The sequence below is a fragment of the Cibotium barometz genome, chromosome 10, assembly GCF_041138505.1.
Source record: "Cibotium barometz isolate CiBa-2024 chromosome 10, ASM4113850v1, whole genome shotgun sequence".
Lineage (NCBI taxonomy): Eukaryota > Viridiplantae > Streptophyta > Polypodiopsida > Cyatheales > Cibotiaceae > Cibotium > Cibotium barometz.
This window is the reverse complement of record NC_141055.1, coordinates 13271357-13293960: the sequence shown is the minus strand read 5'-3', so window position 1 is coordinate 13293960 and position 22604 is coordinate 13271357. Positions and strand designations below refer to the sequence as shown.

Here is a 22604-nt window from a genome sequence, read left to right as displayed (position 1 = left end):
CATATGCTGCCATCCATCGTAATAGTCTCTCTCTGGTCCGTCCTGTCCTGCCAATGGTTCCCTCCTCTTATGGAAAGACTAGGCCCCCATTTTTTTTTCCCGGAAAAAAGATCCTTCTATTAGTTAATGAGAAAACGCCATAAGGCTACAAAGCTCACCTCGCAAGGAGGGATAAAAACACGGTGAACTCCTGAGCTCCACCCCCGTGGCTGGCCGCTCTCTGGGGGGGGCTACCTAGTAGTACATGTGGGAGGTGAGAAAAGCCAAACTGGAGGCCTGTAGTGCCAAGTGACATCCTCGCCCCTCGCGGTGAGGAAAGGGCCAGGCTGCCAAGTGCGGAGGAAAGCCTTGCGGCGCCCTCTCATGCGATCCGAGTCGCCTTGGAGTTTCCCCCTCTCAAGGTGTGAATGATGTCCACCCACCAGAGGGCCTGTATGACCTCCGCCGGTGGAGTCGCCTGGCGGTCAATGGCCTCCCTGCATCGGGCTCTCCAAATGTGCCAAGCCGTCATGCTGCTGATCAACTCCCATCTGTGCCCGACCCCCTCCTGAGGGGCTGCCGAAGAGAAGTCTGGCGTCGGAACCACCGCCATCACCCTGTCTCACAGACCTGGATGGTCGCACTGCCAGGGACGTCCTCATATCCAAGGGCCGGGCCGCTGTCCGTGGCCCAAGCCACCGCACCCCACGTCACCAGCATCTCGCCTGGTGAGCCTGCAAAAACCATCCTGAGAGCGCGCTGCCAGACCTGCTGTGCCTGTGGGCAATCCCATAAGCAGTGCCGCTGTGACTCCTGTGCATGGCCGCACCGGCGGGGGCAGGACGCTGGGTGACTGCCGAAAGCTAGCCAAGCCCCCACAGCCAGTCCTCTATGCGCTGTGAGCCAGAGAAACAGCGTCACCTTTCGGGGCCGGAAGCTGGCCCAAAGGCGCTGCCAGAAGTCCCTAAGAAAGGCAGGGGAGAGCCGCTGTCGCCGCCAATGCTCGGCCGCCGCCGGGGTGCTCGCTATCCTGTGTCTCTGAATCCGCCGCCCCAACCTCGCTGTGTACTGAAAAAAGGGGATGCCTGGGCTGGTAGGGGCCAAGTAGGGATCTCGCCAAAACCACTCACCTGGATCCCACTGAAGGCGAATAAGAGGCCTGCTGTCCCAAGCCCATAATCTCCAAGAATAGTCCTCCCCTATCGAGGCCGGTGAGGGGTCTACATGCCACTGTCTCTGATGAAAGCCGACCACCCGCACCCTCTGAAGAATACATCCCTGGAGCCCATCCAAATCTAGTCGTGTCCTCTGAAGCTGGCCACCCTCTCCCACCTCGAAAGTGAGTGGGGCGACTCTCTCCGCTGTGCCGCAGACCGCTAGAAGGATCTCATGCCAAGTAAAGACACCCATCCACTGTGGAGGTGGAGGGTCCTGTACTGGGGTCCGCCACTCCTGGGGGATGGCCGCCTCAATGTCCTGTCTCATCAACTCTCTGCCCCTCATCCCGCTGAGTCTCCTCTCCTGAGCCTCTAGAGGCAGCTGCTGAAAACCTATCCAGTCGTCTAGGGACTGGGCTGGGCCAGAGCTCAGCGGGCCCCACGACACGTGAGACCGCGATCCAACCATATGGCCACTGGGGAGACGAATCAAGGGGTTCCAGATCAAAGGCTGCCTCAGGCGCTCCTCATCGGTGCCTGGGGGAGTCTGGAAGAGTGACGGCCTCAGATGCGACCAGGCCCTCAGAAGGCTAGCTGCAAAACGCTCATCGAAGCCAAGGCCCACTCCTCTGGATCGCTGCTCGGTAAAGATCCACCTGATGCTGGGGGTCCAGGGGCCGCTAAGAGAAGGGGTGCGGCTGAGCATCCTGGAAACAAGAAACTCCTTCCACGGCTCAGCGCCTGGCAGGAGGCCACGAACTACCAACTTGCCAAGCAATGCTCGGCTTTGGCAAATAGGATCAACAATGCCCAGGCCGCCTCTCTCCCTCGGCTGAGTGATCACCGCCCATGCAACCTTGGCCCTGGCGGGCCGCCCGTCGCCACCGGACCAAAGAAAGTTCCTGATGAGCCTCTGCACCTGGCCAATGCACGCCCGAGAGAAGGCCCAGCAAGAAGTGATATACCACATAGTAGCAAGCAGAACCTGGTTGGCCACAACTACTCGGCCAGCCAGAGATAAACGAGCGGTACTCCAATACAGAAGCTTCTTCCGAATGCTCAGAAGAAGGGGGGCTATCTGCTGCTCCGGAGATATGTCAATGCCCACATAGCATCCCAAATAACGCACTGTAGTGCCGGGGGGCAGCCACTGAAAACCGTCAACTGGCCTCCAAGTCGGGGGGGGCATAGAGCTGACCCACAACCCACACGACTTGTGCCACTTGATCAAAGCGCCCGAAGCTCTGCAAAACCTGTCCATGGCTAAGGCAAAGCGGCGGAGGTTCTCCTCACCTCCCTGAAGATAGACAGCAGTGTCATCCGCAAACTCCGAGTCTAGGAGCTCCTCCGAGGTGCGGATGGGAAGCTGAAGGCCCCGCAAACCTGTATCCTGTGCCGTCAAAAAAGTGCTCATGGCCTCCGCCACAAAAAGAAAAAGAAAGGGCGCCAAGGGGCACCCCTGCCGCACCGAGCGCGAGAGCTGGAACCTCTCTCCGCGCACGCCCTGTATCAGCACCTGGCTATGAGCCGATGTGTAGAGTGCAGAGACCCCACGGATCCACTGAGGGGGGAAGCCCATCCTCTCCATAGTGCCTTCCAAGAAGGCCCAGTCCACCTGATCATATGCCTTCTCGAAGTCGAGAAGGAGCACTGCCAGATCCTCCTGTCGAAATCTAGCCAGAGCCATAGCCTCCCAGAAAGAGAAAATGTTATCCAGAATGCTCCTATCCTGGATGAAGCCTGTCTGCGTGGAGTGGATGATGTCCGGAAGGTGAGGCTGGAGCCGCCTGCTGATCGCCTTAGCTAGGACCTTGTAGGCCGTGCCTAGCAAGGTGATCGGTCTCCACTGTCTAATCTCCAGTCTGTCTCCTCCCTCTTTGGGGATCAAGTGGATCAACCCCTCTGCCATGCTGTCCGGCATGACTCCTGACTCCATAATCTCCTGGAATGCCAATCTGAAGCCCCTATGTAAGAGGCCCCAGTACCTCTGGAAGAAAGCCACCGAAAGACCGTCCTCTCCTGGGCATTTGCCCCGAGGTAATGCCTGAAGAGCCTCCTCCAGTTCCGTATCTGAGAAGGGGGAGACAAGGGAGTGCTGCAAATGGGCCGGCACAACCGGTCTCGTGAAGCTCCAGACTGCCTCCCGAGCCTCTCTCACCCTATCATCTGCTGGCTCAGCAGAGAGAAGATCCCTGTAAAAATCTGTGGCTATAGTCTGAACCCTGGGGGGATCCACCACAACCTGGCCATCAGCCTGCCGAAGACTCCTGAGACCCTCTCGTCTGAAGCGAGGCCCTGTCGCCTCAAAGAAATCTCGAGTCACTCTGTCTCCAGCCTGTGTCCAAAAAGAAGCCCGAGCATGGAATCGGAACTCCACCCTCCTCTCCTCGATGGATCTGATCTCAGTGCGAGCTGACTCCATCTGCTCTGAGATCCAAGGGCTCGTAGGATCCCTCTCCTGGAGTCTCTGGAGGGACGCTAGACTCCTCCGTAGGCTCCTCTCCTGCTCTCTGAAGGCCTCCAGCCGGTCCAAGGCAGCCTGTCTGAGCATCTGGCTGATCTCCTGCAAGCCACTGGCAATAACGCTGGCTACCGAACCTCTCCTGAACTGCAGCTCCTGCCATACCTGCTCAACTCTGATCGCAATCTCGGGCTCCTCTATGAGACAATCTGGAATCCGGACGCTCTGGCCCTACTCTCCTCTCGTGGGGTCCTCGATCTGGAGAAGCACTGGAAAGTGGTCTGAAAACGAGGAGCCTGCAAGTATGCCCACTGTGCCACCTCTATCACAGGCCCACTCATCAATGTAAAACCTGTCGATGCGGGAAAGGTTAACTCCTGTGGCCCGTCTATCCGAGCGCGAGAAAGATAGACTCCCCTGCAACCTGCCAAACTCCGGGAGAGTCCACGGATCCTGGCCTCTCACCTGTAGCACTAGTTCCTCCCAGGCAGCGAGCTCCGGCCCATGAATGGTCTCCTGGCTGCCCCCCATCCTGTCCTCTGCATCCTCCAGCATGTTGCAATCCCCTCCGAGGCACCAGTGGTCTGCCAAGGGGAGGGACTGCCTAATGGTGCTCCAGAACTCGGCTCTCCCGGTCGCCCCATTAGGGGCGTAGAAGTTGAGGAAGCCAATGCGGTCTTCCCCAACCCGAAGGATGATCCACTGCGCACGACCCTGGACCAGAATGCCAGAGTCCACAACCTCGGATAGAAGCTGCTCGCTGACTGAGATGCATACTCCACCCTGGTTCCCCTGGGAGCCATATGCCGGTGACCAAAAAGTGTGACTCCTGACGTTGCTCGCTGAAGCTCCCGCTATCACCCTGCGCACGCTGTTCGCTGCTCGCCTGCCCTCCATTGCGCCCCTCCTCCTTCCCCCGCCTACCTGCCTTTGCTTCTGCGCCCCCCCCCCCCCCCTCGCCATTGCGTCCCCCCCCCCCCCTATTCGCTGCTGCGCCCCCCCCTCCTAGCCTGCTCGCCCCCCGCCCCCCCCTGTCTAGCCTCTCCGCCTGCTCGCATCCCCCCCGCCTAGCCTCTTCACCTATCTTCAGCAGCGCCCCGCCCCCCCCCCCTCCCCCCACCCCCCCCCGTCTAGCCTCTCCGCCTGCTCGCATCCCCCCCGCCTAGCCTCTTCACCTATCTTCAGCAGCGCCCCGCCCCCCCCCTTCCTTGCGCGTTGCTGCCCGCCCCCCTTTTTTTTTCTTTTCGTGCTGCGCCCCTCCCCTACTCGCCTGCTCGCCCCCCCCCCCCCCCCCCCCGCCTAGCCTCTCCGCCTGCTGGCCCCCGCCCGCCTAGCCTCTTCGCCTTTCTTCAGCAGCGCCCCGCCCCCCCCCCTGGGTTTTTTCTTTCGTCTTTTCGCCCACTTCCCCCCCCCCCCCCCCTCCTTCGCGCTGTTTTCCACCCCCAGGGGGTTTTGTGTTTTTTCCCTTTTCCTCCGGTCTTCCGCCTCTTTGTGTGCAGCAGCCCGTTTCTTGCAGGTTTTCCGCTTTCGCCTCGCCTTCGCCTGAGCTTCAGACTCTGATGGAGACTCCTCCCGCCTCGTCTCAGAGGGACTCATCCGCAGCCCCCTCGCCCGCCCCCGAGGTCATCCCCATCAGGCTTTCTCTTTCGCCGGAAGAGGAAGCGAGCCTCACCGCAGAGGTGGAACGCCTCCAGGCTCATTCCACCATCTGTCGTATAGTCGGCACTCGCCCCAGCAGAGGGGAGATCAGGGATCTTCTTCAGGCCCGCCTTCTTGCAGATGTGGGCAAGATCCTCGATGTACAGCTCCTGGGCCGGGGCCATTATCAGATCGAGTTCGAGGCCGCCCAGAGCGTTGCCAAGGTCCTTGCCATGAGTCCTCTGGACATCAGGGGTGCTCGGGCTTTCTTCAGACCTTGGCAGCATGGATTTGACCCAGCAGCGGCGGAGCAGGGAGAGCGCCTCTTCCATATTACAGTTTGTTTCCCTGGTCTCCGCCGGGAGTATCTTCCGCTCCTCCCCAGGCTCGGAGCATTGGTGGGCTCGGTTCTTGAGACGGGCCCCTCAGCAGCTTCAGTGGTGGCCAGAGCAGCGGGGCTACCTTCGGTCAGAGTGTTGGTGTCTGACATCTCCTCCCTTCCTAAGGTCATTCAGCTACCTAGGATAGGGGGGGGGTGGATAGATCAGAGAGTGGAGTTCTCGGGGCTCCCGAACCAGTGCTTCATTTGCAGGCAGGTCGGTCATTTGGCCAAGGCCTGCCCTCGCAGGAGACCTCGACCCTCACCACAGCAGCAGGCTACTGATGGCCCGCCCACAGATTCGGCTCGGCAGGCTGCCTCAGGGACACCTGCTCAGGCCTCAGAGACCTCGGAGTGGCAGCCTGGACAGGGGCGCCGCCGAGGGAGACAGCCTCAGCAGCACGCACAGAGACCGCTGCAGCAGCAGCCACAGTCTCAGCCTCACTGGGTTCCCGTGAGGAACAGCTTTGCTCCCCTTCAGGAGGAGACCCCTGCAGCGACTGAGGACCAGGAGATGCCAGCTCCTCCTTCTTCACCCCCCCCACCCCCGTCCCCTCCCACCGCCTCGTCTCCACCTTCGCCTCCTCCCGCCTCCGCTCCGGTTTCGGCAGCGGCTCCTTCTCCACCTCCCTCGCCTCCCCCTCCTCCCCCTCCGCCCGCCTCACCTTCCCGGGAGACCCTGGCAGTTCCCTGGCGCTCACCTGCAGTCCGGAGCACTGACCTCGCTCGAGCATCACAGAGGAGACCTATGCCGATTAGGGCCTCACGGATTTCATCTATCCGCAGTCGGCTGAGTCGCCTTGGCATTAGACAGCGCTCGGAGGCCTTTGATTATACCTTTACTCGGATTTTTGGAGCAGAGGGCCCCCATGAGCCAGCACCCATTCGAGTTCACGTAGTGATACCTCCGGCCCGCGGGGAGGAGGCACTAGACTCAGCAGTGGCCTTCTCGTTCCCTCTATGTGGACCTTGTGATCGGGAGTGGACTCTAGAGCTCGCTCTCAGCACTTTGAAGACTCAAGCAGTTGAGTTTTCTCACCACATGAGCGATCTGGAGGTGACTGATGTGATAGGCCGACTTTGGGAGTTGGCTCACTTTTTCTTGGATCCCGGGAGTGTGGATACCTCAGGGATTCGGCATTTGGTCGTGCGCATAGTGGCAGACTTGGCGCGGGACCCTGGATATGTGAGTATACACGAGGTTTCTCTGTCAGAGCAGGAGGCAGTCGCCATGGGCCACAGCCACTGGAGCCTCATCCGGGACTTTTGCAGCACACCGGGTGGGCAGATTCGCAGCCGTTCGGATGGGGACTACTCTCCATCCAAGCCGCTTGCGAAGGCCCGCCGTACGGCTGAGACAGCATCCACCTCAGCAGGGCATCCATGAGGATCATCTCATGGAATGTACAGGGCCTTGGCGGAGCACACTTTATACGCTATCGAGGTTGCTTGAGGCAGGAGCTTCAGAGATGCCTGGTTGGTGGCAGCATTGACATTTTGATGATGCAGGAGCACCACTTGGGTGAGAGCAGGATCCGGAGATATGGTTCGGTGATGCCTGGTAGATGGGACACTTTTTGGTCTGCAGGGTTTGGTCCTTTGGGTGGACAGGGAGGAGTATGCATGGTTATTGCAGATGTATGGCGGCAGGCCATTGTGGATCGAGGGATCATTGTGCCTGGTAGAGCACAGTATTTCATTCTGAGGATGCATGATGAGCTATTGGGTGTGCTCAACATCTATGCGCCCAATCATGCTAGTGCCAGAGCAGAGTTTTGGACTCAGGTTACTGATGCATTGCCAGAGGCCGCACATTGGTGTGTTGGGGGAGACTTCAACATGCTTGAGGACCCGGCAGATAGGGTGGGAGGCAGTCATGTTACAGTGCACGGCACGGAGCTTGCAGCTTGGGACCGGTTTTGTATGTCACTGAGGATCACTGATGCATGGCAGCATGGGGCTTTCTCCCGGTCTCAGGACAGTCTTAGTTTCTCTCGGTCGGATCGCCGACAGGGAGGGACTAATCTATCTCGGATTGATCGCTTTTATGTGGGCGATTGGTTAGGGGAGCGAGGGGGCTCCGTCGGCATTCTTGCTGGCACCTCATTTTCAGATCATGCGCCAGTTATATTGACATTGGAGGAGGGGACACGGGAGCCCAGCTTGCAGTTGAGGATCCCAGAGAGGGTACTTACAGATCCCAGTCTCGCTGAGGACATTGAGAGGATCTGGCATGATAGTCAGTGCTCTGACCAGGATGCAGCGGGCCAGTGTGCTCAGGGACTCATTGATCTTAGCTCTTTTCTGCACGCTGCAGCTTTGACACGACTGGGAGAGATTCGCGAGCGGGAGCAACGGATGAGACGCAGCCTTGCTTCGCTACAGCGCCTTCAGGAGCAGCAGCCTGCATGTGAGTGGGCGGCGTCCCAGCTGAGCCAGGCACGCCAGGAGGTTAGAGAGGTCGAGGAGCAGAGACATGAGTTTTACTATCGTCGTCAGGCCTCTCAGTGGACGCAGCTTGGTGATAGAGTGACTGGGGAGTTTTTTGAGATCACTGGACCCCGTCATGCGCGAGCAGGAGTTCGCCAGCTTGGTAGGCCGGATGGATCGATAGCTACTGAGCTCGGGGAGATCAGAGCCATTGCCACTGCTTTTTATAGTGAGTTGCTTTCAGCGGAGCCAGCCACTGAGGATCGAGATGTGTGCAGACAGACTGTGTGGGCCCATGTGCAGAGGAGGGTCACAGACCATATGCGCACAGTTCTAGGTGCGCCTCTGTCAGAGATTGAGCTTGCCGAGGCCTTGAGGGTCCTGCCGCGACATAGTTGCCCAGGGGAGGACGGACTGACGCCGGCCTTTTTTATGCGCTATTGGGACCTTTTGGGGCCAGGCCTCCGCAGGGGCTTTCAGCATGTTTTGGACACTGGGGTGATGCCGCAGAGCTTTTCAGAGGGCTTGATCTATCTTATCCCCAAGGGGGAGGGAGTATCGGATGACATTCGGCATTGGAGGCCTATTACGATCCTCAATACTGTCTACAAGGTCTTGGCAAAGGCCTTGAGTTTGAGGATCCAGCCCTTCCTGGGGGAGTTGATTCATGCTACTCAGACAGGATTTGTCAAGGAGCGCAGTATCCTTGACAACATCTTTACTTTCTGGGAGGCGACGGCCCGAGCTAGGTTTCTTGGCGAGGACTTGGTCGTGATGCTTCTCGATTTTGAGAAGTCATACGATAGAGTTGATTGGGGATTCTTAGAGGGCACTATGCTACGCCTGGGCTTTGAGCCAGGATGGATCAGAGGGGTGGCAGCTTTGTACTCCACAGCTCGCAGCCAGGTGTGCTGATTGCAGGAGGTCGGGGGCCGAGTTTTGAGCTGACCAGATCAGTCCGTCAGGGGTGTCCTCTTGCCCCTTTCCTTTTTCTCTTCTTTGCGGAGGCTATGAGTATGTATTTGACGGCAGAGGAGGTTGGTTTGAGAGGACTTCAGCTCCCAGTCCGGGGGGAGGATTTGCTTGATGCTGAGTTTGCAGACGACACGGGCTTATTTTTGCATGGCCAAGAGGCCAATCTTATTCGGGCAGAGCAGTCGCTCCAGGTTTTTAGTGCAGCTTCGGGAGCATTGATCAATTGGCGCAAGACAGTGGCCTTTTGGATCAGTAGTGCTCCCACTCCGGCATGGAGCCCGGACCCCGGTTTTAGATGGATTCCTCCAGGCACAGCAGTGCGGTATTTGGGATGCCAGATTGGCCTTGATTTGTCACCTGAGCAGCAGATTGCCCCGCTTCTTCTGAGCATTCGGAAGAAGCTATTGTATTGGAGTACAGCTAGACTATCCTTGGCTGGGAGGGTGGTGGTGGCAAATCAGGTGCTGTTAGCGACTATGTGGTACATTACGTCTTGCTGGATTTTCTCGAGCTCTTGCATCAGCCAGGTACAGAGGCTGATCAGGAACTTTCTGTGGTCTGGGCGGGACGGTCAGCCAGCTCGGGCAAAGGTTGCATGGGCAGTTATTACACTTCCGCTGGCTCAGGGCGGTTTGGGCATTATAGATCCAGTCGATCAGAGTAGAGCCTTATTGGGGAAGCTTATTGTTCGGGGGTTGCTTCCAGGCGCTGAGCCTTGGAAAGAGCTCCTCTTGCAGCGACTGCAGGCCCGGGCGCCTCCTGCAGGGGGTACTTGGGCACCAGAGATTCGCTGGATCTTCATAGAGATGAGGAGGACAGGCCTCAGTAGAGGATGGGAGGACAGATTTGCTTTGAGTATCCTGAGAGCTTGGGAGCTGCTGAGACCGGGGCTTTCTCAGCGGCCTCCTTCTTGTGTTGAGGAGCGGGCCAGGCAGCCGCTCATCTGGAGCCCAGCGGTTCGTACAGAGCAGGGTCATATGCTGGGTTCTCGGCCTCGTCTAGCCTGGGGACCTTTAGCGGCAGGCCCAGCTCGTAGTTTTGGAGACTGGCAGGCTTTCTGCAGTCTACCAGAGGAGACGCAGGTGGAGAGGCTGAGTCACTTCAGAGGGGGGTTGATTATGAGGGATGATATTCAGGAGGCACTTACAGAGGAGTGGTTCACACCTCTCGAGCCAGTGGCCCCACGGTGGATGGGTGCCTTTACACAGTTGGAGATCCTGATTGCTGTCAGAGCTAGCACTGAGGATGGCAGATGCCTCTATTATGAGATACAGGATGAGGGCCGACTCCAGAGAGTGGAGGTGGAGTCGCCTTTGGTTGCAGAGTGCACTTTTCAAAGGATTCGGGTAGTGGCTGCCGCTTCTCGGAAGTGGCATATTGACCCCGACCCTGCTGACGTGCTCCCGGATTGGCGCATATGGGCATATGCAGCGCGCCCCTTGGCCCGGCTGCAGTGGGACCCCGGGGAGTACGAGTGGCATGATCCTTATGCATCCCTTGAGGCCACAGAGATCACCTTTTTCCAGTATACTGTTCGGCTGGGACGGCATATTTTGACGGCGAGGAGGACGGTTTCTCCAGCGGCAGCAGCGGGGCATTGGCGATTGCAGGGACTATCACAGGAGTTCCTGCAGGATTTCTGGGCTCGGCTCTGGGCTAGTCGACAGGCCCGCAGGATCTCGGCTTTTCAGTGGCTGGTCGCCCACAGGGGCTCAGCGGTTGGCACTTGGCTTGTTCACAGCGGTCTTCCGGCGGCCTGCGTCCGATGCGGCCACCCTATGGAGACACAGAGACATTGCCTTTGGGACTGCCCTCAGGCACAGCAGATTTGGCTGCGGATGCTGCGTATTCTGGCCCCCCTCTCTCCAGAGGGTATGTTTACGTGGGGTGCCGCTGCTTGGTCGACTTCATCAGGGCCTGCTATGGGCTATGAGATGGAGCAGGGCAGTCAGGCCATCAGATTTATTAGGGGCCAGCCTCGCCTGGTTCCGGCACCGGATTTCTCGTCCGCCAGCTGGACACAGGAGAGGGATTTACGATGGGAGCTCCTCAGCAGCCTCACCATCTGGTTCACCTGGAGGGCCCGGTGCTTTACGGCCTTTGAGGGGAGATTAGAGCCACCAGCAGAGACTGTTCGGGGGATTTGGCAGGAGTTGATCCACACCCTGCGAGGACAGTACGACCGCATCCGAGGAGACTCGGATGAGGCGATCTTACGGCGCCAGGCCTTTCATACCACTTGGCGCTGCGGCCCGTTCTACACCCTACACACGGGATCCCCCCGTTGGCACTACAGGCCACCTGTTTGGCTCTTCCCCCCCCCTATTGTATGATCTAGCCGCTCAGTTCTTTAGACTGATGCTTGTATTTTGCAGCACCTAGGGAGAGTCTCCCGGGCTGCCATGATGTATTCACTGCTCTTCTCTATGTTAGGAGCAGGAGAGTTCTCTTTTGTAGCCCTACGGGCGTTTTTTACATAACTAATGAAAGGATCTTTTCTCGGAAAAAAAAAAAAAGTGTGACTCCTGCCTGGCAAGATCTTCCCGCAGGTGCGGGTACGCCCGGCAGAAAGGTGGTGCTCCTGGATGAAAAGGATATCTATGGGTCCTCCAACGAGAGCCCTCTGGATCTCCTGGCGAAGTCTGCCCCGACCAATGTAGCAGCGATGTCCACCGAGACCCTGGATGTTCCATGAGAGGATCCTCATGGATGAGCTATGGCAAGTGAAGCAGCCTCCACTGGCTCACCCCTCTCAGCCGGCCCGGATGATCTGCCCTCCACTCTGTGAGTCTTGGGCGCCGGCTTGGAGGGAGAATAATCACTGTCTGTCCGGGTGCGGAGTCTCTCCAAAAAGAGGGTGACCTGTCTCTGTGTCCAGCCCCACTCCGCCTTTGCCCTGTCCAGGGCATAGGCGTGAGACCAATCCTCTACATATATGTATCTAAAGGTAGGCTGCACCCTCGGGGCGGCATGGAGGAGAATCAGAAGCACCGCCTCAACTGAAGTGTGGACTGGATCCGCCCGCCAGTCTCCTATACCAAACAAGCTCATGCGGGCTGAGTGTAATCGGGTCTGCAATAGGTCCGTGAGCCCCAAGTCACTGAAGTGGTGAGAAAACTCCAGTATCTGATCACGCAAAACTTCCTCTACAGAGTTGCAATCCCATGCTGTGTCTGGGGCAACACTGAGAGGAAAGGAGAAAGCCACCATGCTGCTCACCACAGAGGGAGAACGAGAGGGATGGCACACCACGCAAACTCGCAAGGGCGCGACCAGTGTCTCGAACGGGCCAGCATCCAGCTGGAGGCACCTGAAAAAACCGTAATCCACTGGTAGCCCCATCACTCGCGGGGGCCCCCCAGGGGAGGCTGGAGAGAACTCTGTGGCGGGCGAAGCAAGGATCGCCATCTCCACCGGCCCGGAGTGGCGGTGGAACAGCCACTGGACTGAGCTCTGGCCTACCCAGCTGCGCTGCCCCGGGGCAGTGGGTGGTCTGGCGAAGTATCCTGGAGAGGCCGAGGGAGGGATGGGGGCTCGCGGCGAGGAGGGGGGAGAGCGAGGAGAGGATGGAGAGGCATCTGCCAGAGGATAGGTGTCAGGGGGGGCCGCCGGTGGAGGCGGGAGGGGGGGGGGCTGGGGGGGGAGAGGGGAGGGTGGAAGGAGTGCTCTCCGGGTGAGGGGAACGGGAGCCGGGGGTCGAAGAGTGCGGCCCGGGATCCTCAGGAATCTGCTCCAAGGAGGGGGCGGGGCCCCCCGCGGGGGGAGGCGGGAGCGGGGTCTCCACGTGGGAGGCTCCACCAACGGCCTCAACGGGCACTGAGTCTGAATCCTCGTCCATCGGGGTGGGACCTGCTGGCCGCCTATCCCTGACAGGAGCATAAGTGCGGGTAGGTGCCTGTACGCCAACCGGAGTCGCCTGTCCGCCAGCCTGTGCTGCCTGCTAGCGTCTGCGCGACGACGGTCCCTGCGGGCCGGGCGTTTCCGCCGGCGAAACTCCTGCCATCCGCCAGCCTCCTGGGACTGCGCGGCATCCTCCGCCGGGGCCTGCTCGTCAGATGATGGCGCCTGCTGTGGCGAGCCAGGGATGTCCGGTCTTTGAAGTGGATGGCCACCCCTCGGGTCTCCTGCAGGGGGTCCAGAGGCGGCATGGCGTGAAGGATGAGCCCCCTTGCGGGGACAGGCGCGTGCGAGATGGCCCATCTCCCGACATGTATAGCACTGGCCGGGGAGGCCCGAATACTCCACGCGCTGTATCATATGTCCTCCAGAAAGACAAGGGAGAAGGATCGTCTTCGGGAGGGACTCCGGTGACGGAACCACAACCCGAGAATGGCCGGGAGTCCTGCTGCCCGAGCAATCACTGAAGCCGCTGTCTGCCACCACCTGCCCGAACGCCTTGCCAATGGATGACAAGAGAGGCAAGTACTCCCTACGGAGTCCAGGAAAGCAGATAGTGACGGGGAAACCTGTCGCGCCTGCTAGCGGGTCAGAAGCGGGGTCGAAACCATGAGTCCATCGCGCCAGGAACGCCCGGGATGAGCGGAGGGCAATGGGGCTCCGAGCCAGCACCATCTGAGCTGCCTGTGGGGACTCGAAATCCACCTGGTAGTAGCCACGTCCCAAAAAATCTACGCTGACGATCTTGGCGGGCACGCCAACAAGGCTGCCTTGCAGAAGGTCGCGAAGCTCTCTCCGCATCGGACGGCTACCCACTATCTTGCAGACCAAGGAGGAGGCCTCAAGAGCGGAAACTGTGGAAACAAACAACTGAAGATCTTCAGCTGTGAACTCCAGACGGAGACCGGAATCGGCAGGGTTAGTCGGAGCGGCTTCCATGGAGTCCTCCAGAGGGAAAAGGCCAGAAACCGGGGTCACCAACGGGAGGGACACAGCCCTGCGAGGAAAAAAGGGAGGCGGAGGGCTACAGGATAGCGGGGGGCGGGGCGGGGGGGGGGGGGGGGGGGGGGGAAGCTGAGGCGGGGAGGAGTTAGCGGTGGGCGGAGGGGCGAGACGGAAGGGAGGAGAGAGAAGGCGGAGGGGGGAGAGGTGGCGGGGGAGAGAAGAGAGGCGGGGGAGAAGGAGGCGAAGGGGTTAGAGAGGCGGAGGAAATATGACGGGGGAAGGAAGCAAGCGGCGGGGGGAGTGGCGGGGAAGGCAGCGTGGAAGGTGGCGAAGGAAGAGAAGGCGGGGGGAAAGAAGGCGGAAACGAGGAGGGAGGCGGGGGAGTGAAGGCGGGGGAGGACGCGAGGCAGAAGGCGGGGGAGAGATGGCGAAGAGGGGCGCAATGGACAGGCAGGGGGGAGAGGGGGGCGCGAATGCGAGAAGCAGCGGTGGGGGGGGGAGAAGCGGAGCTCGCAGGCGAGAGTTCGTCAGTCGTCCTCTAGGCAAAAAGGGCAGTGTCTACTTAATAATTCAAGACTAGGCCCCCATATCTCTACTCCATAAAGAAGTGTCGATGTAACCAGAGTGTCAAATAGCCATAGTTTCGTGCGTGGCTCCTGAAACTATATGTCTGCGCACTGTCTCTCAAGTGCCCCCAAAGCTGCAAATCCTCGTGCTAGTCTAGCCTCTGCTGCCTTAAGGAAAAGGGGAGACTAAGGAAGAGAAAGGCGTGAGGCGGTGGCAAAGCAGACGAAAAAATAAGGCTGCCTTAAGAAGAAAGCAACGAGAATGGTGGTGGTGGAAAAAGGACACTTTTTTTCTTTTTCTTTTTTTTCCCCTTTTTTTTCCCTTTTTTTGGGGTGCTGCGGGGCAGTATAGAGGCAAGAGAGGAAGTAGGGGGATGCGTGTTTCTAGCACGAGATGGGAGGGGGAAACGAGTAGGAGGAGGAGGAAGGCGAGCAAGAAGAGTAGGAGGCCAAGTACACGGTTCATGAAGGGGACATCACATTATGAATCTTCTGCTGCCTACTTTATCGTACACACAAGGTCCACATAGTATGTGGGCCCTGTCTATCCTTTTGGCAGCTACTCTTTTTTTAAATGTTGTCTTGACATCCGATTTACTCATGGATCAAATGTGACAGTTTTTGGTCTCATAGACCCATTGGGTCTTTTGTAGACATTAATACAATCGTCTTTCTTTCTTTCTCGCTCTCAAATGCTACATTAAAGCTGGAAGCAATGCAAAAGTATTGCTGCGTGGCCCATCTGGAGAGCTCGATGCAGTGAAGCCATCGAAGGCACCCTCACCCCACTAGCGGAGTCCGTCCGGAGCATCTGGCTCGATATCATTCATGCCCTCCGTGGACACTAGGGGAAGCTGCACGAATTGCTAATAGGGTTTAAGAGGAATCTACGTATCAAATATTGAAGCATTTCATCTATTGGTTGGTGAGCACCAAGCTTTCTCTCATTTTTCTACAAATTGTCATTAACAAAGGATTAGTGGGGTGGCTCTGACCGACATGCGGAAGCGCCACGAGGCCTTCCTAAGGATCTTGGTGGTGAGCCCACTTGGCACTATAGAGCACCTATGTGGTTGTTTCCCCCTCCCCACATTGTATGAGAGATTCTTCTCCTCCTATAGCAGCCAGCCGGAGGAGAAGCATCCTCCCCCCTTTTTATGTTCCTTGACTCATGTGGAGCTGAGTTTGTACTTAGCCATTGTGGTTGTTTTTCTTGGTAACTAATAGAAGGATCTCTTTCCCGGAAAAAAATAATAATCAACGCTACATTAAAGCGAACTTTGCTGGATGAGGACCAGATTAAGTCCCGACCTAAAGCTAACCTTGAAAATTGTTAATCACTCCCTGTCGAACATTTTCCTGAATCCAGCCCATTCATGAGATCGAATTTCCTAAATTCTCTCATCTTGATTCACCAAACAGGTGTACAAGGGCCTGCTTTGAGAGATTTTTCATCTGCAGACACCTCCTGTCAAAGTTTTGCCGCACCTGTCAAAGCCTAGCTTTTTTCACCTTCAGGCCAACCACAATCCGAGTATCGGCCTTACCAGGGTTGATAGGTTTTATGTGAACCACCAAATGAGAAGGATTTCTTGGCATTCTCACCATTACGACCTTCATTGATCATGCACCAGTACTTCTGACTCTTCATGACACATGACAAGGAGGCACAGTGATGGAGGCTCTCAGTGACTACCTTATACCTGGTCACACCTTCGGAGTAATGGAAGCTGATCAATAGCCTCACCCTGTAGAATGTCTCATGGTGGGCACCTTGGGAAGAGACTATAGAGGGATCAGTGCCCCACTTTGCAGACTCCAGATTCGTTAGCACATTTGGATGGGTCTTATTCATGTGATCCAAGGCCAATGGGAACACCTTCATTGTAATTTCAAGGCTATGCAAGAGCAGAGAACAGAATGTTTGTGAAACTGATGTTTCAGACAAAATTGCCAAAAGAATGTGGGTTGTTAGTGTTGAAGATTGGATAAGGCCTTTTGAACATATTATAATTGATTTCTAATGAACCTTCTGAAAATCTTTTTGAACGTCTGTTTCGGGGGAATTTATTTTAATAAGAAGAGATATTTTTCCATCCAAAAATATCTAAAAATTGAATAACCTCTCTCCAGAACATTTTCTCTCTCTAGGCCAAAACAGGGTAAAACAAGATCTTTCTTTTATTTTCAGAGAGGGGAATAATTATAAGATCAGAAGGGGAGGTTCTTACACCTGCACACCTCAAAAGCCGGAAGGAGGAATCTTACATCCTACCCCACTTAAAAAACGCGAGATGTCCTCATCTCGCAAAATTAGGAGAGGAGGGGGGTGTGCACACTCGAGAACCTGTCCCAGCATACAACCATCGTTCAAAGGATCACCATGTACTCCTTTGGAGAGCTCAAGAAAGCATTCGGTGTAACCGGAAAACTAGTGGCTCCTACCAAACGGTCCAAATCATGAGAGGCCATGGCAGACTAAGAACACCTATGCCTCTCGACCTAGTCTCGGGCTCCGTGCCAGGATGCTCAGTAAAAGCTTTTGAGTCAAACTCGATGCTGATATAACCTTTTCCCAATAACTGGGCATAAGTAATCTGACCATGCTCTCCCACAGAATAGGAGATCCCTGGTCTAGCCGCCGATCTGATACCAACGAACTTGCACACGAGGGTGGTGGTGCTGGAGATCTGCTTCGGAAAGAAGACACCGGGGAGCAATCATGGTCAGGATAGAAGGATCAATTGCCATGGAGTCCTTCGAGGAGGGATAACCAGAAATGGCGCGGTGCCAGTGCCGAAAAGAGAGCAAGAGACCCGGGAGCAGCATGGGAAAGCAATGGAAAAAAGGAAAGGGGGGCAAGGGAAGGCAGCTGAAGGAGAGGAGGTAAAGACGGCGGGGGAGGGCTGCACAGGAGGGAGGGGCGGCAGTGGGGGGGGGGGGCGCTCCTTGAAGCCTCATGGCGGGGAACTCCTCGACGTTTCTCTTTGACTGCCCAAACCAAACACCAGGTGGGTGCGGCTCCAAGTACGGAGCCCCGTTTGCAACAGCCCCCTCTGCCGCCCCCCTTGCAGATGCCCGACATCATCCAGGTGTCAGTGAGAGTTCAGCAGATCCCCAACAGTCGATGGAGGAGGTCTAGGACTGGCAACAAGTCAGCTGCCACCACCGGCCAGGCTAGTGTCAGTGCCAGTGTGACAATCGACGTGGTAATCTTACAGAGGATGGCACTCACCCTGCGGCAATGGTTCCCACAGAGAACCGTTGTGGGGAGGCTGGGAAAATGGAATTGCCTCTATAGCTACCCACCCAGCAGCCTTGGAAAACACAACAAACACACCAGCACGATGCTGGAAACAGAAATCTCTCAAACACCTCGTACACCACTCCACCACATCAGAGCCGAGAAGATATATGGGAAACTACACTCTTCAAAGCACCAATAAAACTGTAGACACACAAACAAGGGAAGTGACCCCCCACCTGCACTTGCTCTCTCAAACACACACCATCAAGACGGAAGAAATAGGAAGCACATCAACTATCTCTTCTTAACTCATTGATTAGATGCATGCAAGAGAGAGAACCCCTCAGCGGGGAAGACACATAAAGAAAAAAAACAAGCCCAGGCACGTCGCCCTCTAGGCTCACACACACTGTCGAACAGGCTTTGGTGGGTGTGATCCAGCAGCCTGGCGGCCCTCCAAAAGGACCTCTTCATCAGCAAACATATCGGCATATATAAGCAGCATGGCAGTGTCGATCCTCATCTCTAAAGTTAGCAAGCACATGCCCTTCCATAACCAGCATAGCAAGATCAAAGTGCATCCCATGCTTCATCTTCAAGGCAGCTCATACACACAAGATTGTCTACAATGTGCAATGGACCACCTGTCCCTACTCAATCGTCACCTTCCAAAAAACTTTTTAATCTCTGAGCTTCAATTCACACATAAGCCTACTAAGCACGCTCCCCGTCTTAACAACCTCTTGTTCACATGCCATATGAAATACCTCTTTGCAGGCACACAAGTCCAATAGCACATGCCAAGCTAATGTCCAAGACTCAAAACTCAGTTTCCAAAAAACTCCCAACACCGTTTTGAGAGAGCCGCCAAGGATTCAAACTCACCAGCTCTGACAGCCGCACAAGGCCTGGGCCCACCTATTCCCTATAAGGCGCTTGGACCCTTATGTGTTGCTGGGCCGACTCCGTGGGACCCTCCCACGGAATCGGCCGAGACAACAGATTCCCCACGAGGAGTCCCCCCTCCTCCAGTCAGCATCCTCTCCCATGTCTCCCTCCTCATCCTCACGTTGGTCACTCGGAGCAAGATATTTGGTGGGCTCCTGCCTTGACTTGGCGACTGGTCAACCCGCTTGCAACCCCTCCCAAGCTTCTTGGACTCAGTGGAGAGGCAGATGACCCAGCCTTTAGCACCCATTGCCCCAGTTGGTTCAGCATCTAGGGAGCAGCCGGAGGTTTCAGCAGCAGCCGGAAGAGGGGGGGGGGGGTGGAGGGGGTTTCGCCACTGATTTATTTTGTCAATGTCTAGTAGAGAGGTTCCGCCCTTGAGATGACACTAAGTTGGGAGGCAAGTGTTGCCACTCAGAGTAGGGGCCCCTTCCTACTTTTGTACTTGCAATGTAGCTTTTTTTAAAGAGTGGCCAGCCATGGAGGAAGTGCCCCTGTTGTGTTTCTTTTACTGCTGTTGCAGTGATTTTGTACTCTTCTAAGAAATTTTTTTAAAAAACTAATAGAAGGATATCTTTTTTGGAGAAAAAATTATGTGAAAGAGTTTATACAATTATGATATGATCAAAACACTTTTCAAGGGGTTACTTCAAAAATATTTTACTCACGAAAGAGAATCTTTTATGTATTAGAATACAATGCAATCAAAATTCTCTTGAAAACGATGCCCTCAAAAGACACTGCTGGAAAATCCAACCGCTCCCAGGATAACCATTCCAGTAGTCTTCTGAGATGGAGGTATAACTTTACACATGTTACCATGTCCAACACACAACATTGTGGCATTTTAATGAAGAAAACAATCATTAAGGAAAACCATTGTTGGAATAACCAAGTACCTGGTGAATCCAAGGGCTGAACTCTTGCCAAACTTCTTGTACTAATGGACCGCTGACAACCGTAGTGTATGCCTATTACCATTGAAATCGTTTTACCAATAAGGACAGGCTGATTCTTTGCTCCAAGAAAATAAAACAGCATTGAAAAAATTTGAATCAGCTTGCCACTCACAGAGGTATTGAGGGGTATCGGAGAGTTGGAAGCTGGTCGAAACAAATATGCACCATCCGTACCCTTTAAATTCGGGAAACACGCAAGTGAGGATGATCCATTACTAGGAAATATACGAAAACCCAACAATGGCTCAATAAAGCATACCTCTCCATCAGCACCCGTATTACCTCCATAATAGAGATATGATACTTGCACATTAGCCTGTCCGCCAACACCATACAACCTTCCTCTCAATCAAATAAGCAGAGAAAGTTTTAAAAGAAAAAGACTGATGTGTTTTTTGGAATTAGCACTCCCAAGGCAGGGAACCCAAATCCAATACCCTCCCTAGTCTACGCTTGCGGTGCCTCCTATAACTATAACTATCTATAGATAGATAGATAGAACTCCCAAAGGTAAATCTTAATCACTCTTCAATGATTTGGTAGTGCACTATCTTTGTCACTTACTTGAGTTTTTGTGTGGATCATTTCGTTTAAAATGCCATTTTCAGCAGAAAATCTCAGTTGTAAATTACCAGGCCCAGCAGTCATCGTACCCCTCTTTGACACCTCAACAAGGGATAATGATGCAGAGGCTGATTGCAAACCCATTTGATTGTTAACACTTTAATCATATCTTGAGCAAGAATTGTTCCAAACACTTCCATTACAAACCTTTTCCATCAGAAGCTGACACAATGTAAGTATTGTATCCGAGGGCAGGTATTGTGGCAGGAAATACAAGCCAGTAAGCGGGTGTTGCTCCTGGTGACACCCCTAGATATGCCTGTACGTATTTGCTTCGCAGTTCTTTTGTTATGTTGCTCATGGGTACAAGCTGAGAAGAAATTTGTGTCCCTGTAGAGTCGGTGACTTGAACAGATTTGCTGTTTACCTGAAACATACATGCAGTGTTGGAATAGGAACTGTTTTGAAAAGCCTCTTAGCATATTGTGAATGTAGCTCAAAAACATGAGGCATTCTCCTGGAGAAGTTACCGGAATGCGGATGTAATCCATGCGGTTCCATCCTAGGACATTGTATACTATCACCACCTAGCACATCCGCATAGCAGCACATTGGCATCAAAATCAATTCAACAAATGCGTGGTAAAATCCAAGTATTTGAATACACTGTGTACAAGACTTGCAAATATTACAACAATCTAACTGCAGCATGAGTTGGCTAACCAGGTTTTGATTTGTTCCGAAATTAGATTCAGAGGATGGACAGTAGCTCAAATTTAGAAGAGGGCACTGTTGCAAAGAAAATATAAGGATGGTGTTAATGTCATTTCAAACAGTATTTTTTGTATAATGGCATTCAATATTTGAATGCAAACAAAGCAATAGTGCTACCATGCATGTGTTGTTCTTAGTCCTAACCAATATTTTTTGCATCTAAATCTAAAGAATGAAATCAGAAGACCATTCGGATGAACATGTGCATGAAAAGGGGCATCTACAGAATCAGATGTTCCTATTCTTTTTTATCCTTACATTAGTTACCAAAAATACAGCCGAATCGGCTAAGTACATGACCCAGTCTCAATCATGGGAGACATGATAGAGGGGCTCGTCCTCATTGGGTTATCTCATACAATGGGGGAGAGGGGGGAACAGCCAAACAGGTGGCCTGTAGAGCTAAGTAACCTCGATGTCTCTGACTCTGAGGAAAGGACTGCTACTACAAATCCTTACAAAAGCCTCTTGTACGCTCAGAGCCGCCTCAAAGCTTCTCCCACTGGTCACTGAGGGTGTGTGTGACATCCGTCCATATGCTCCTGATGGACTTAGCAGGTGGCATGGTAGTGCCCTCTTTGCCCTCACTGCTGCCAGTGAGCACGCCAAATGTGCCATGCTGCTATACTGCTGATGCGAGGTCCCGTCCTATCTCCTCATATGCTAGGGCTGGTGCTGTCACAAAAGCCTAGGCTACCACAGTGATGGTGCAGGCTGGTGCCTCGTCAATGGTGAAGATGCGGAGGATCTGCAACCAAGCCTACTGCGTCTTGGGACAATCCCAAAGGCAATGCCGACGTGACTCCAAACTTCAAAGGGTGTCCACATCTAAAAATGGCCGACCTCCAATTGCCAGAGCCAGTGCCCACTGCCAAGCTCCTGTTGGCTACATAGTTACCGCGGAATGGCGTTCCGCCTTCCTAGAACGCCAGAACGCCGGTCTGGAAGATGCTACGTGCCCGAAACGCGCAAACAGAGTGCGGAATGCCCAGTAAAGTCGGAACGTGGCGGAACGTTCCCCGGAACGCCGGAACGTAGGGCGGAACGCGCGTTCCGGCCTGTCTGTCTCTGCGCGGCGGCGTGTTTTGTTGCGGCTGTTTTTTTGCCATTTGCTGAAGCCTGCTGCCTGAGTGCTCTCCCCTTTGCTGAGTTGCAACTTGCTCTCCCCTACCACTCCACCCTTCCTCTTGGCTGCCCCCTTGGCTGCCCCACACTCTCCGTTCCACCTACTACTCCACCCTTCCTCTTGGCTGCCTCCCACACTCTTTGTTCCACCTTGAGGCTTGAGCCTTGGCTGCCCCACACTCTCCCTACCTCCTCTTGGCCCCTCCTCTTGGGCCTTGGCCCCATCTCTTGCTCGGTTGGCTGCCCCACAGGTGACAAGCCACGCTACTAACTACCCACACTACCCTCTTGCCACTTGAGCAGGTAAAGTTTAAACAAGGCTCTACATTTTGACGCAATGAACATTGGAATTCATGTCATTTTATGTCATATGCTGACATGTCATATGACGTGGCGTTCCCCGACGTTCCTGATCTGCTCCCGTTCCCGTTCCCGTTCCCGCTCCTGTTCTAGCATCCGACGTTCCCGGAACGTTCCCGTTCCGCGGTAACTATGGTTGGCTATCTGCCAAAGGAAAAGAGTAATCTTCCGTGGCCGGAAGCTGTCCCACCGCCGCATCC

The 22604-nt window shown here is 55.0% G+C and overlaps 1 protein-coding gene across 1 annotated transcript in view; it reads right to left on the bottom strand.

Annotated features, from left to right (window-relative positions):
* The window catches only part of LOC147634568 (alpha-mannosidase At3g26720-like), a 158021-nt gene that overhangs the window by 94553 nt on the left and 40864 nt on the right, over window positions 1-22604 (bottom strand). Inside the window, exons 13-19 of the mRNA XM_086803683.1 lie at window positions 20869-20934; window positions 20676-20732; window positions 20353-20572; window positions 20146-20273; window positions 19841-19897; window positions 19694-19756; window positions 19522-19593 (exon numbers count right to left, since the gene is read on the bottom strand). Coding sequence (XP_086659809.1) covers window positions 19522-19593; window positions 19694-19756; window positions 19841-19897; window positions 20146-20273; window positions 20353-20572; window positions 20676-20732; window positions 20869-20934 — 663 coding nt within the window. The remainder of the gene's footprint in view (window positions 1-19521; window positions 19594-19693; window positions 19757-19840; window positions 19898-20145; window positions 20274-20352; window positions 20573-20675; window positions 20733-20868; window positions 20935-22604) is intronic.